General features: G+C 41.0%; 1 protein-coding gene across 2 annotated transcripts; it reads left to right on the top strand.

Annotated features, from left to right (window-relative positions):
• The first annotated feature begins 1,439 nt into the window (after positions 1–1,439).
• On the top strand, positions 1,440–10,713 carry LOC121619505 (cathepsin S-like). 2 transcript variants are annotated; one of them, XM_041955257.1, is made up of 8 exons: positions 1,440–1,560; positions 2,402–2,513; positions 2,616–2,738; positions 4,697–4,849; positions 4,941–5,165; positions 5,718–5,883; positions 6,161–6,266; positions 6,352–6,991. In XM_041955257.1, the coding sequence occupies exons 2-8, from the start codon at positions 2,403–2,405 to the stop codon at positions 6,449–6,451; spliced, it is 984 nt and encodes a 327-aa protein (XP_041811191.1). In that variant the 5' UTR covers positions 1,440–1,560; position 2,402; the 3' UTR covers positions 6,452–6,991. The 2 variants fall into 2 exon arrangements, with proteins under 2 accessions (XP_041811191.1, XP_041811192.1); XM_041955258.1 differs by lacking the exons at positions 1,440–1,560; positions 2,402–2,513; positions 2,616–2,738; ... (3 more) ...; positions 6,161–6,266; positions 6,352–6,991 and adding exons at positions 9,061–9,180; positions 9,351–9,473; positions 9,562–9,711; ... (2 more) ...; positions 10,428–10,530; positions 10,614–10,713.
• The last annotated feature ends 5,461 nt before the right edge of the window (positions 10,714–16,174 follow it).

Consider the following 16,174-nt stretch of genomic DNA (forward strand, 5'->3'; position numbering starts at 1 on the left):
TTGACATAAAAGGTGCGTGATCACCACAGAAGAAGAGCCGGTGCTGAGTCAGGATCTTGCCATCTGGTACCTCAGGGAACCTGCGTTCATCAGCGAATCTCGGTCCAACCCCGGATTCAGGGAGAGAAAAATCAGCAATGAGGGCCAATCACAGCCTCGGCCAGATCCAAATTGCATAATATCCTCCTGTCTTTTCAGCATCACATTGTTCAGTCACTGCTGCTCCCTGTAGCATCGACTGCTGTGAGGTTTCTGGGTAATTCTCTCTTTTTAAGTATTTTGGGACATTTTTTGCTGTTATCAGATAGAGTACAGGAACAGAGGGGAGGGAGAGGTGGGGGGTGAGTTATATTACAGATTTTAACCAAAACTGCAATTACATGATCAGCAATGTAACATGAGAGTTCTGCATCTCGGGAAATGCACTTATTTGCTTTCTTGCAGAGTGTTACGTCAGAAGGTTGATACCACACTATGAAGCTGCAACCAGGAGCCAGTTAGCTTAGCATAAAGATAAAAAACAGTGTGGAATAACTAGCCTTGGTCTGTCAGGTAATACAGTTAGTCTACCAGACCCTCCAAAGCTTGCTGATTAACACATCAGATCTCCTTTTAGCTGTACAAAATTCAAAGTATAAAAACAACATGTTGTAGTTTTAAGGGAGGTTGCGTGCCAGACTATTTCTTGGCAGGGTGTAGTAATGTCCTGAAGTCTCTGCTGGTCGCAGGGCAGCCTCAAAGTGATGACAAAACACTGCTCTGGGCCAAGAAATAGTCCAACACATGCAGTAGGCAGGCAATAATAGTATAATCATCAACAAATGTAACAGAATGCAGCAATTTGCACACAAAAGTGAACTGAAATGAATAAATACACAATACAATACAATACAATGATTATTTTCTGATGTTGCTAAAATGCATTACCTGTTGCATTTTTGTCGCTGTTTGTTTGTTTCCCAGTACGTGTTAACATATGCACGCATAGAAACAGCTGCAAACATGAGGCACGGGGGAGGAGGTTCACGCTGAAGAAGTAAACTGAAGAAGAAATCCTTTCACACCACAACCTCACAGCCAGAAACAAGAACTTCTGAGCAAGAATTCAGAAGGATCCAAACAATACAGCAACACGTTAGCTAAGAGAAAACCAGATCTTTAAAACCACTGCCAACCTCGCATCCACTAAAAAAAATGTTTCAAACTGTCTGAATAGAGCCTTGATGGTGTGATTTGTAGTTTCCTCACAAAGTTCAAACTATCCACAGCTCTCTTTAGCACATGTATTTTCTTCCACAAGCAGTTTCATTTACGTGAGTTTCTATCATTTAACTCTTGTGACTTCCACCTCTGGTACTGGAAGGGCATTCTGAGTCACCGCAGCTGGTCGTAAATTAGGTTCACATGACAGGGCAGCGGACGCACTGAAGAACTAAAAACGACAGTATGTGTAAGAGGAAACTACACTTCCTCTTTTAAGTGTGAAGGTTGTCTGGTCTGTTACAAATGCATACTTTCTTACCGGGACAAAATTAACCCTGCTGATTACTGACCAACAAGGTAAACGTAAACGTATTTCTTCTTCTCTACAGTACATTACCGACTGTATGGCTGATTTTCTGAGTCAAGAGCAACTGCTTGTCATTGCGAATGGCTGTGTGGTGTAGAACAGGCTATGTGAAAGTAAAAAAATGAGCTGAGAAGGAAGCTGAGGGGTTACAGTGAAACAGGTTTGAACTGACAGCTCTCAAATTCTTCTTTAAGGGTTTACAGGCATGACTTTGCTCTCTATAGTTGTGTACTGGCGTGAATGTGTTTAATCTCAACTGTTTGGACTAGACTATGTGAGGACTGCGCAGCACTAACAGTCTGTACAACCCTGATTCCAAAATAGCTGGGATGCATTGTAAAGCACAAATAGTACACAATGTGATCATTTGCTAATCCTTTTTGACATACTTTTAATTGAAAACAGAACATAGACAGAGACAATTTATTTGATGTCTGACCTCATCAACTTCATTGATTTTAGAAAGTATCTGCTTATTCTGAATTTGATGCTGGCAACACGTTTCAAACAAGTTGGGACAGGAGCAACAAAAGACTGGGAAAGTAGTGGATCGCTCCAAAAGCACCTGTTTGGAACATTCCACAGGTAAACAGGTTGATTGGTAACAGGTGATAGTATCGTGATTGGGTATGAAAGGACAACCTGGGGAAAGTTTCCGTTCTACAACTGGAAAGAGAACACCAAACTCGTATATGTGACAGTGCGCAGAAGGCTGAGACTGTACCTTTGGTATCTAAACAAAATGCTTGTTTTGTCCAAAGTTACTCAGTTTATTATCACATGCTCATTATGCTCATATAACGAGACTAGTTTTGTTTTTTTCTTTCGCAGGATGTGCATCAAGTTGCTTTTGACCTTTCTGGCCCTCGGCGACACTTTGTCCGTCTTAATTAAAGAGTGGGAGGAGTGGAAAATCAAACATCACAAGGTTTATGATAATCAGGTATGTGACGACCTTCATTTCTCTCTCTCTGTCATCATGCATACAGTATACATGTACATAAAGACGGGCCATCAGATCATTCAGTCAGTGTCTGCGTTTCAGACTGAGGTCGATTTCAGGAGAGCGGTGTGGGAGAAGAACATGCAGCTGGTGTTGAGACACAACCAGGAGGCCTCAGCTGGAAAACACAGCTTCACAATGGGACTCAATCATCTGGCTGACATGGTAAGAATCAAAAAGTGTGTGCTTTCAGTGTCCTGCTCGGAAAAAATGCTGTGTTTCCAGCATCACATCTCAGGCTGGAGTGATTCATCATTCATCATCAGTAGATGGCGGTCAGTTTAGTTTGTGTTGTTAATGTGTAACTTTGGTTACACGTCCACCACAGTCCACCTGCTGAGGGGCAGCATCTGCCGCCATCTACTGTAGGAAATACAAATGAGTACCTTACCCCACTTAAAAAAAAAATAAAAAAAAATAAAATAAAAATCCAAACTATCCCTTTAACATCTCATAGACAGGAACTGACATTTTTCTCCTCACCACCTTGTAATATCAACTATGACAGGCAGCCATCCCTGAGCAACAATGTGAAGAACTGTCTTCATTAGAGCTGTCCTATCTAGTCTGGTTGCGCATGAACTGATGAAGCCTGCTCGGATGAGAGGCGAAATGTCTTCTAAGACAAACTGACGAGGTCCAGTTGCGAACGATTGAATGCCCTAAAGCTTACAATGACCTGGATGAATGAGAATATTCCCAGGCATGTCTTCATTTTGCTCTATGAATTTTCTGCTAATTACATGATGCTGAATTAAGCGTTGGTAGCGCATACATCACATGACTCAGAACTCATTAACGAGGCCTAATACCCCTCTGTAGCATAACAGAAGAAAAATAATCATCCCAGACTGAAAATATTAAAGATCAAGGAAAGAAACATTGATCATTCGGCTATCTGGGCTAGAAATGTATCAGAGCGACCTCTGGTGGATGCAAACTGCATGACAAACATTTTGCCTGTGAACGCCAGTCCACATTAAGTCGTCTAACTCGATCATCTCCCTCCCAGGACCTGTGCAGACATATGCTTGACATTATAACCTGTGCAAAGTGCTTTCACACTCATTGACCTCTGCCAGTGCAAGATGGACGTCACTCACCAACACTGTTAAGCTGCATTTAAACCTGCAACCCCTATGGCTTAATTTAAACCCTAACCTACAGAGCAGCCCTAATCTTCCTTTATACGATCTGATTAATTTAATCCAGTGTGGCTGGTCCATTCTGCACAGTCAGGACTATTGTGAAGCGCAGTACATCTGGTTAGGCTAATAAAGTTACATAAAGGTATATGCAGACTGGTATAAAAAAGAGGAAGAAGTGAGACACTGGGCCTGGTCCATAATACATACAATCAAAACAGAGAGTCTTTCTAATTGTAGAAGTTTAAAGATGATTAGAATCATTAGATTGATTGCTGATGTGACACTGAGGGACACAGTGTGCAAAATAAAAACTTCTTCCAACAAGGTTATTCAAAAAATAGTCTCAGAGTTGAGCTGTTTCAGTGTAAATCCCTTTGATAGCACACCGAAATGCTGACATGTGTCTCACTGAGCCTTTAAACTGCTGTACACACACAATATTGCAATGTGAAACATGTTTAAAGTTGTAAGAGCACTGCTGTGAAGAGATTATAATATCTTTTTCATGTGCATTCCATAAGATAAGACAAGATAAGACAAGATAAGATCAACTTTATTAATCCCTTGCTGGGGAAATTTGTTGTTACAGGCAGCATCAGTAGAAATAGCAATAGCAAAGGCAATGGAAAGATAAAAAATACAAAATAAGAAGTTGACTATATATATAGATTTTATACACATTTTATACAAACTATAAATAATATATTGTATTAGTTACTATTACTTAGAAAGTATTGAGAAATATTGAAAAATCACTTGAGGCAGAAATTGCACATAGTTGCTATGAATAAGTACAGTATTTGCTCTATTGCACAGGAGATTAATATATTTATGTGTGTCACAGTGGAAATAAAATAAAAATATATATGCATAGGTTTAGTATTTAATAAAAAATGCAACATTGCACAGGTTCAGGTTATAGCATGTATGATATATATATATATATACACACATACACATGTCTTTTCTGTTAAGACAGCTGAGGAAATCAATGAGAAACTGAACGGCCTGAAGCTGGAGGAGTCTATTCCTGTCAGAAATGGCACTTTTAAGGAAGCGAGTGGCTTCGGGACACCTCAGAGCGTGGACTGGAGGAAGAGCGGACTGGTCAGTCCAGTTCAGAACCAGGCAAGCGATGATTTCCGATATTTTCAACTTAAGAAATGAGGACAATCTAATGAATAACGAGTGAGAATAAAGATACTGTCTATACTTTAAGGGGCCGTGTGGGTCCTGCTGGGCCTTCAGCTCTTTGGGAGCTCTTGAGGGCCAGATGAAGAAGCGAACAGGCGTCCTTGTCCCCCTGAGCCCACAGAACCTGGTGGACTGCAGCACCAAGGATGGACACCACGGCTGCAGAGGAGGATTCATCTCCAAATCCTACAGCTACATCATCCACAACGGAGGCGTGGACTCAGAGAGCTTCTACCCCTACGAACACCAGGTCAGCTCGTCCTGAGCACGAGTGAAGGCAGGATCAAGACTGTTGGGGTCATCATATCAAGAGGGGCCCTACATATAATGTGCAACTGCTAACATTGTGTTTGTTTGTTTGTCAGTTTCTTGTTTCTTCCTTCATGATTCTCTGTTTCTTGCTTGTTTTTTCTTTCTTCTTTGTTCGTTTGTGGTTTCTTGTTTGTCTGTTGTTTCCTCTTTGTTTCTTGGTTTTTGTTGTCTCCAGAAATGAAAACAGTTCTCCGTGTCATGCTTGTTTGTGTCTTGTTTTTTATTCTTTCTTTCTTGTTATTTCTTTCTTCTTTGTTTATTTGTTTGTTGTTTGTCTGTTGCTTTTTGTTTCTTCTGTTTGCTGTTTGACTTGCTCAATATATATAATAATGTGATTTTAGTATGTATCCAACTTTATAACTATCATGATACATAACTTCCATAAAATGTATTTCAAGACAAAAAAAAATCATAAAACATGCAGAATATTTACCAGTTTCATTAAATAGTGATCCATAATTAATTTTGTACATCTCATTTCTATTTGTAGGACAGGAAATGTCGCTATTCTGTCAAGGGAAAGGCCGGCTACTGCTCTGATTTCCATATCCTCCCACGAGGAGATGAGAAGACTCTGCAGGCTGTGGTGGCGTCAGTGGGACCGGTCGCTGTGGCCGTGAACGCCATGCTGCCATCCTTTCACCTCTACAAAGGAGGTGAGGCTGCAGGCGCCTGAGTGTGAGGCTTGATGCAAAGACGGGTCAGCTGATGAGTGACGGGTTAATACTGTAGCTGTGAAACCTGCTCCTGGTTTGAGCCACACCTGAGAAAACTAAAGGCTTCAGTTGTCGTGAATGAAAGCTGTTTCATATCATTTCTGTGGAGATTTAGAGGGTAACATTACTTGTACAGCGTGTCTCACATTCTGTTCTATGTTATACTAACATGCATGTATTGTCTCAACCATCCACCCAACCTATCTGCACCTTTCAGGTTTATACAACGTACCCAGCTGCAACCCAAAGATCACCAATCACGCCGTTCTGGTTGTGGGCTACGGTACAGAAGGAGAACAAGACTTCTGGCTCGTGAAAAACAGGTGAATTTGTCTCCTCTAGCAGCAAATTTTTCACTTATATATGACTTAACATACATGTTTAAACAGAGTGTTTCTGTGATTCCAGTTGGGGAACTGCGTGGGGAGAAGAAGGCTTCATTCGAATGGCCAGAAACAAGAAGAATCTCTGCGGCATCGCCAGCTTTGCAGTCTATCCTTCGCTGTGAAAACAGGACCCATCCCCTGATTCATCGTGGGAGAAGTTATTATTTGCGTTATTTCATTTATTTATTTAACATCAGAGACCAGATGTTTGTTGTTTCCACTTTAGTAACAAAACGGCAGATGTTGTCCTGTAAGTCAAAGATACTGTCCTCACAACAGTGCTTTAAAAGTTAATTTCCCAAAATTACATCTGCTTCAGCAGCCCTTCTCACTGCTTTCATTTCTTGAAAGAATACAAATGTCTGAATTTCACTTAATACGATGAGCTCTCATCTCTCATTCGCTGATTGAAAAAAGATTGCTTGCTCTGTACCTTTAAATATGTCTTTTATATATCAGGAAGCTTCCACACTGTATTTTATATATATTTGACATGTTTATTTAAATCTTACTATTTAAATGTTGGCTCAGCTTTTGATGGAAGAAAGAAATACCTCTGATCCATGAAGACATGGGAATGAAATGTTATCATTTTGGTTATTAGTTGTAGTATTGCTGCAGTTGAGGTATTTTATTATGAAATAAAGTTATTTCATAGTTATTTAAAAAATGATTGTTGATTATAAGAAACTTTTCCTTAACTGGATTCCTTTTGGTCTTGGTGGTCAATTTAAAAAAGGTTCACTTGAGGTCTCATGTATTATAAAAACACCACAAAATCTACTGTGGTGATAAAACATGATAAAATATCCTCTACACTCACCCAACATTCAAGAAAATGTGATAGAGTGCCCTCTGGGTCAGGGGTCCACAGCCACATTTGTCCAAGAGCCAGAATGTTTCTCAGCAGACACTGTGGGCGCCAGACTTTCAAATAAAGACTAAATGCTCTCAGACCTCGGCCAAGAAAGCCATCAGTGCTCAATACAAAACCCACAGTTCAACTGCCAATGAATGAGTCCTTATCTCAACAAAAAACTAAAATATTCAGCTTAAGAATCAACACAACTGGCCAATGAAAATAGGGAATGGCAGCGTGGGAGCCTGGTGGTTTGATGGTGGGGCCACAGAGTAAATAGGATGGAGTTGGAGAATAATACGATTCTGTATGACGTTTTGGCCCGTTTCCAGATGTTGGCAAGATTATTAATGATCACCCTCAAAGCGGGCTGGGCCTCTTCCACTGATGGGTAACATGCTCAGAAATCGTTAGTATTCTGCGGGCCAGATGGGAAGCTTTGGCTGGCCAAATGTGGTTGGTGGTCGTCAGTTGACGAGCACTGCTCTATGATGTCATTCCAGTAAAGAAAATGTGATGCTGTGCACTAAAAGGTGCCCTTAAAACAGAGAAGACACAATGCAGTGCCAGACACAGTAGGCTGTCCTACCTGCAAGAGACAACTTCAGAATCGTTTCACCATAAATGTACCATAACTTTCTGTCCCTCTGACAGCCTGAGTCCATCACTGCAAAAGTTGCAGTGTTGAGCTCATGAAGTGATGTATCACCTATTCTTCCTCAGACATCATGTTTTCTTCAACAAGTGTGTAATTCTATTGAGTTGATGTATTTTGAGAGTTTTGGGTGACCTTTATGCTTAAAAAAGAAGTATTTTTCAAGTGGCAAAAGAAAAGACTTTAAGGATGAGGTTGGTTTTGCGAGCGTAGGTCTGGTGAATCCTCTGTGAAAGTACAGCGCAAGGCCGCTTCCCTTAGCTTTTCTATGGAACCCTCTGAGACAGTCGGATCCAGGCTTTATGAAGCTTCACAGTGTGTTTCAGCTTATTGTTTCGCTGTCTCGTTGCAACTTTACTGTTTTGGTTCACTCTCACAGCAGCAGCAGGCAGCTGTTTTCAGTAAAGAAAGGCCCTCTTGTCCACTGAAGTCCTTCTGAAGGCCCTCTATAAAAGACCTGCACCAAACATTAGACAGACACAGTTAGCAACCAGCTTGTGACCACAGTGGAGCATTTAGCAGCTAAAGAGCCACATATTTCCCCCAGGAGTAGGTAGAAACCAAAAACAGCTGAAGGAGAGAGAATATTGGACTTACATTCATCTGGCGGCCAGAAACATGACTCCAAATGAACGATATGGTTGCTCCATACCAGCAGGATGTGGAAGTCAGACATGTCAGTGTTGTGTTTCTGCAGCCCTCAAATTGCCAAACCATCAATTATCGCAGGTTTTAATTATCTGCAGGTGTGCAGTGAGTTTGGTGATAAAGACTCTGTCAGATTCAGCCTGGATTTTCTCCTGGCGATCTTCTCAGGCTGGTCATATCGTAGCATCTCGGCCATCAGGTGAGGAACTACAGTTCACTGTTGGCTTTGTTTTCAAACACAGTGGGTCATCAGGTAGTTTATCCTCCACCATGTAGAATTTCTAACATATAGCTGCTTTTAAACTTTCAGCATGAAGACTGCTCACAATAAGCCTTCACTGATTTTCATGCTTCAACAAATATCTTTAACATACACGTTCCTGATACACAGCTTTAGCCAGGTTTTGCTTCCACTGCTTCTAAATGTTAATGGTTGTCAGCTGGTAGTGTCTGACTGAGAGCTTCTGCAGCTGTCCAATCGAAGCATGTGCCAGTTAGTGGTGGACACTTATAAAACATGTGTTTCCACAGACGCCGTGTAATGACAGCCTCTTTTCTTAGATCCAGAAATGTTTCGGAGCCTGCTTCTCACCGTTGTGTGTGGACTTGCAGCGGCCGTCATCGATTCAGAGCTGGACCGACACTGGGAGCTATGGAAGAAGCTTCATAATAAAGTCTATTCACACCAGGTAAAACTGAGGTCGTCAGTCTCATCAACCCAGTCACTTTTAACAACTGTTGTAGGTTGCTTTGAGCATCTTAACAGTGTGTGAATGTGTGAGGTCTGCAATAAATAATTAGCTGGTATGCATTAACTGTTGTGCATCACATGTGGTTAAAGTTAATGCTGTGTTTCTAGATTGAGGAGTTAGGTCGCAGGCGGATATGGGAAGAAAACCTGCAAATGATTAATCTCCACAATCTGGAAGCCTCCCTGGGCTTACATACCTATGAGCTGGCAATGAACCACCTGGGAGACCTGGTGAGTCAACCAGTCACCTTTTCTTCCATTAAATCAGCACGTATCTCAAAGTCATCAGTCAAATGGTCATGTTGTTTTCATTTTGTAGACCACTGAGGAGATAACTGGCACACTGATGGGCACTGTTGTGCCTTCTGACCTGGAGAGGGGTCCTTCCAGCTTTATCAGGATCAACATCTCTCTACCGTCAGAGCTGGACTGGAGGGAAAAAGGTCTGGTAACTGAGGTCAAAATGCAGGTGAGGTCCCAGAACCCAAAGTAAGGTTGCACATTAACATCAGAACGAGTTGTCTTTGTGGCTGTGATTCCACTCTACTTTTAATTGATGCGCAGCTCTTCCACCTTCTAGGGTTCTTGTGGCTCTTGTTGGGCCTTCAGTGCTGTTGGAGCTCTGGAGGGGCAGCTGAAGAAGTCTACAGGTATCCTGATTTCCCTCAGTTCTCAGAACCTGGTGGACTGTTCTCAAAAATACGGAAACCGTGGGTGCAATGGTGGCTTCATGACAAACGCCTTCCGATACGTCATTAAAAACCAAGGCATAGACTCTGATGCAGCCTACCCTTACGTCGCCAAGGTGAGCTCCGGAGACAGTGGGCCATTGCTGTGTTAAAAGGATTTCATGTCTGTAGTTAAACATTGATTAACTCCTGACAAAACATCAGTAACACATGCCTCTTTTCAGCGTGGTCAATGCAAGTACAACCCAAAGTATCGGGCTGCTAACTGCTCAGGTTATACATTCTTACCAGAGGGGGATGAAATTGCTCTGAAGGAAGCTCTATCTGACGTCGGCCCCATATCGGTAGCGATCGACGCCTCCAGGCCCAAGTTTGTCTTTTACCGTCACGGTGAGTAGTGGCGGCTTCATACTTCATAAAGAAGTTTAATTGTTCTGTGTGAATATCTGGTTTCAACTTCATTTTGCTTTCTACACCTGTTTTTGTGGCTCCGCAGGTGTGTACAGGGACCATACATGCACCCACAACGTGAACCATGGAGTGCTGGCTGTGGGCTACGGCACAGAGAGGGGACACGACTACTGGCTGGTCAAAAACAGGTGAAATACTTGCTGTGAATTTTAGATGATGGGAATATGTTTATTGGTGAGTTTTTTTTTATGATCTTGATATTCAATTACAGTTGGGGCACAAACTACGGAGATGAGGGCTACATCAAGATGGCTCGAAACAGACACAACCAGTGTGGCATCGCTCTCTATGCCTGTTTCCCCATCATGTGATCAGCAGATGGATTTTTGAATGTACATTTCTCAACAGTAATTTTAAATTAAACTGCTTGGTTCCTCATCTGTATTTTATATAAACTAAGCGGTAGAGTGAGTGTTCATGAGTTTCTGCACAAAAGCCTTCCTACCCAACGAATGACTGCAGCTAGTAAATCAGTGGTTGGTTCTTTGAGTACTAAAACCTTGTGATAAGCAGCATTGTGACTTCACTTGTACGTATAAAAAGTCAAGTATTCAAGTCCTTTAGCTGGTTTACTACATCTGGAATATAAAGCAGGCCAGCCAGTTGGTGCGTTACTTCTCTGAAAGAATGTAGATCTGCTCAAAGAGGCTCTGAACTGTATTCATTTGTATTTTAGGGGGGTTGACACCTATGATTAACACATTTGAAACCTATGCAAAATGAATGAAGTGCCACACAAGCTGGCTGCAGGAAGCTGCCTGCATAGACCACTTGGATCTGCTGAGAAACTACTTGTAAACCTCCATCACAGGTTGGCTGTCTATGAATTGTGAGAAATTCAACAAGAGTGTGGGTTAGTTTATCACTTTAGACTAATTTGAAAAGGCCACAGTGACAGAGGCCTGATCTAATACAGTATTACAGAAAACCTCCCAATGTGCCTCCAGTTGAAGTGATGGCAGACAAATGTATTCACAAAGTTCAAATGGGGGCTTCAGCAGTCGAGTTAGATGAATCAAATCTACCAATGTTGTACTTTTTTTTTGTAGCACAACCTTCTCTACTTGGATGGTGTTTCTTTTGCTAAGCTGCAGTAACACAGAGGGAATTTTCCTAATAAAATTAACACTCGGCTAATTTGACTGACAGTTGAAGCCTCATGAGCTTCTTAAACTTTTGTATTTTTGTACAAAGGGACGACTGTGCACTTTTTTTCCCCCATCACCTGCAATGGAAGCATGTTTGGAAGGATCTGTTAGTACAAGCAGGAAGACACTATACAGTGAGGAAAAAGCAAAGTTGCAGATGTGTCAAAAAAATTATTTTTTTTCCCTACCACAATAATAATGTTGTGATCTTTTAGTTCCTCCTGGGACCCCTCCTGGAGGTCCAGCCACTGCACTTGATACTTGCAGGTTAAAGGACCAGTGTGTAGAATTTAGTGGCATCACTGCTAGATATCCCTTGCCTCATCCCTCCACTTTAAAGCGTGTAGGAGAACCAATGGTGGCCCCAAAAAAACTAAAGGTGCTCTCTAAAGCCAGTGAAGGTTTGTCCATGCTGAGCTACTGCAGAAACATGGCAGACTCATGGAAGAGGATCTGCACCATCTGTAGATATAAAGAGCTCCTTTTCTGCCAACAGATCATCCTGAATCCAACACACTGGACCTTTAATTGCAGAAATAGTGTTACAGAGGAGCACTGTTGGCATGGCAATCAAACCGGTACTCTCCAATTTAAGATTCACACCTTTGGACAAGACAAGGCAGCGACATAACTGCACTCTGACAGCGAGCAGCCTGTCACTGGGTTAATGCAGCAGAGAGCTCAACCTGCCTCATTAACATTTAACATTGAGGGAAAAATTGTACATTGACTTCATACTGTGTAATGCAAGCCATGACATTGGTTTTCTTTCTTCAAGTTTTATTTTTCCATTATGATTCATCATTTTCTTCATAGAACTGGAGAAATGGCACAAAAGTGCAAATCCCAGCATAATGAACAACTCTCACATAAAATAAATACAGCACCTTTTCAGCATCACTAAAATATTCTCAATAATAATAATAATAAATATTGAATTTACCAAGATTTTCAGTCTTCATTTACAAAACACAAAGACAACACGCAATAGATTTTTGTGTCATACAGAACTTTTTTTTTTTGTAATTGTTTTCCTTGATCTTTTGTTCCACAAATTCCAAACTTGCACGTACAAACATCTACAGTTTCTACACACAGTACATTGATTTTTGAATTGAACTCACATTTAGAGTAGAGCTTTTATCATTTCATAAACGGGTCAGAGTCAAACTAAAGAAGACGCAAACATAAATTCCTTCGGTCCAAACTACAGCGAAGGATTCTCGCAGTTCTTTGCAGATGAAGGAGTTGTTTTCTGGCATGGGTTGGCCCTGTTTTTTTCCCCGGATCCGCTCGGGACTGATCCACGCGAGTAGAGAAGACAGAAAACCATGCCATAAAAAGTCCTCCATCCTTTTATCAGACTGCCATCATTAAGGGAAGTCTTCAGACTGGCATCACTGCTGTCATCATAGATAAAACTCAAACCAGTGACCCTTCTGATAGTTTATACATATATATATATATAATATATATATAGAATGAAAATTCTACACATAGTAACATTAAATAGTAAACTTTTACATTTTGGACAGGAGCTTCAATTTGACAGAGGGGGCTCTTTTGATGAGTTGATAAAGCGTGGTCCATTTGGATTTAACTCTGACTTCCTGTTTGCTCAGAACTGGGAAAAAAGCCTCCACTTTATTGCTCACTTGCCCCTTTTAAACAGACTCACGTGGACAAACGAGTTTTCGCCAAATTGTACTTTCTTCTACATCATTTATGCATATCTTCGGCTCCCTTTGCCTAACCGTATTGCCCTTTTCCGGCCTTATCTTGTACCTCTTCGACAAGATGAATTGCACGATTACAGGCGTCCTCCTCAGAAGTTCAGGCGTATATATAAAAAGGAGTTACCTGGGTCCAAGGTAAACGAGGAGCACAGTCACCACTAACTTACTTTCAGAACACAAACTCAAGTTTCACCAATTTTAACCCCACTTTGATTAAGAACAATCACTGCAAGCAACAAATCTATGTCATCATACAACAATGAAAACACTAGTTCTTGCTTTAGACAAAAACAGCTGGCATACAGGACGTCCAAGAAGTCAGACAATACGATACAAACATGCGTCACGATCGGTTGAATACAGAAGGATTAGGGGGTGAAGTCGTCATTGTGAATTTAAGATGAGATCCTTTTCCGTATTTCTAAGCAGAGGACAGACCGCACGTTATCTCTGAGACTGGCTGTCTTTGACGGGACTTGTTTAAAAGACTGAACTGTGTCAGCAAAAGAGCACCCGAGTCTATTGTGAAGAACAAAACATTAAATTCTATACTGCATATATTGCATTTGGTTGCTTTTTTTCTTCTTCTCATAGTGTAAATATATTTCCGTGGTCCCAAGCTGAGCTGTATTCATCGCAGGGATGAAAACACAGCAACAGAAAAAAGTAGAAAAATATGTGACGGACAATTTGGAGTCAGCACACACACACACACACGCACATACGCAAATACATCCACATGTGACAACCAAACAGCCTCTCCAACATGAACAAGACACTTTTGTTCATTAAATACGCTCAAGACAAACAGGAAATGTGAGGCTTGATCCTCAGAATCTGGATTTGACAGCAATAGTTTGACATTTTGTGAATTACTCTCATTCGCTTTCCTGTGAGGGGTTAAATGAAAAGATGCCGCTGCTCTCATGCCCGTGTGCTAAGTGTGAAGCTACACCCTGACTGGAAACAGGGGGAAACAGCTGGCCTGGCTCAGTCCAAAGGTGCCATCTACCAACACCTCAAAATCTTATGATTTAACACATTATATTCAGTTTGTTTAATCAGTATAAGAACAAAAGTGTAAAAACAACAAGTTGTGGTTTTGGGTGTCATGTGTTATTTAATAGAGCCAGGCTAGCTGTTTCCCCCATTTCTAGCCTTTATGCTAAGCTATGCTAATTGCCTCCTGGCTTCAACTCTTTACTAACGCACAGACATGAGAGTGGCATCAACCCTCTCAGCTGACTCTAAAGTCAATAAGCAACCACATCATAATGTCAAATCATGCTTTTCAATCAAGTCTCTCTCTCTCACACACACACTCACACATACACACACTTCAAGAGACAAACTCCCACAGCTGAGATAATAACCTTCTGAAGTGTGTGAAGTGTGTATTTAAGAGGTACATTATCAGTCGCGCCCCCCCCCCCCCCCACACACACACACACACACACAACCAGAGGACGTCTTTAGGTCAAATAACAGACTGTACTGGGCAGCAGTAACACCCACATACTCACTCACTGATTGTCAGAACACATATTGATGTACACCTTTGGAGAAATGATACCGAAGTCGTGATATGTATAAAGAATGGGACTCAATTAGCTTTCCTTTATGGTAATTGCTTCCAATTTCGGTCAAAGTCACAACAGTCGTTTTTTTCTATGTAAGTATTTGTGTCATCCTTATAGACCAGTATCATTCAGGAACAGAGTGGATGCAGTAAAGGAATGACAGGAACAGGAGCCCTTAAAATTAAACTAGATAAACTAATTTGTAATCTCTGCTCTTCCTTTGTGCTGCACTGCCTGATCACCTCTGTGTTTGTTTTACTGATTGTTCTTCTTTTGGTCCAGCTTAAAGGACCAGTGTGAAAGATTTAGTGGCATCTAGTGGTGAAGTTGCTGATTGCAAACATCTGAATACCCGATACAAAGGCGCTTGCTAGAGCCAGTGTTTGGTTTGTCCGCTCTGGGCTACTGTAGAAACATGGCAGTGAAACATGCTCTGTAGATAAAGGGCTCGTTCTAAGGTAACAAAGTCACGATTCTTATTTCCAGGTGATTATACACTGACGAATATGTTCTGATTATGAATATTATATTTAATTTCTGCCAATAGATCCTCCTAAATCTTACACACAGGTCCTTTAATTTGTGCTCATGAGTATAATAAAGTCATACTATAACTTTAAAGAGGCATTAACAGAATTTTAAGAAAGGATACTGCATTGATTGTATGTTTTGAGGACAAACAGAAAAAAAAAACAAATAAAATAACTTTGACAAAAAAAGGTTAAGTCAAGGTTTTTTCCAGAGTTTTCATTCTCTATGAACACTTAAGCAAACTGCTGAGAAATAAAATGAGATGTGGTTGAAATCTCTGCAAAAAGCTACAAAGTGGACCTTTTTTTGTCAAGAATGAACTTTCACACTCAATCAAATGGACTTGTTTTGTGACTTGGTTTCATCTTAAGGCTAATTAATGCAGCTATGCATACGGGACGGAGCCGGACAACTATTCTGCACGTACAACAATTTGGTGTTTAGTGGTGCTGAAACATAATACCAGCTGTAAACGTGGTCTAAACATTTCACCACACCTGAGCTACTGCATGAGTTATACGCTGATAGAATTATTTCTAAATTAGCCTGAAACATTCTGCTGTTGGACCGGTAAAATATGCTCTACGTGGCTGCACCGATTTGCACAAAATGTTTAAATGAGTTTAAATGAATAAACCAGACACTTTCTTTTGTGTCACATGACAAAGACAGGCATGCATTCCCACACACACGACTAGTTTAGGCAAATATTACACTAAATATCTGCTCTCACATTAAGCACTTGACCAAAATCCGTCCCACAGACGTTCCTGTGCT

The sequence above is a fragment of the Chelmon rostratus genome, chromosome 16 (genome assembly GCF_017976325.1).
Source record: "Chelmon rostratus isolate fCheRos1 chromosome 16, fCheRos1.pri, whole genome shotgun sequence".
NCBI lineage: Eukaryota > Metazoa > Chordata > Actinopteri > Chaetodontiformes > Chaetodontidae > Chelmon > Chelmon rostratus.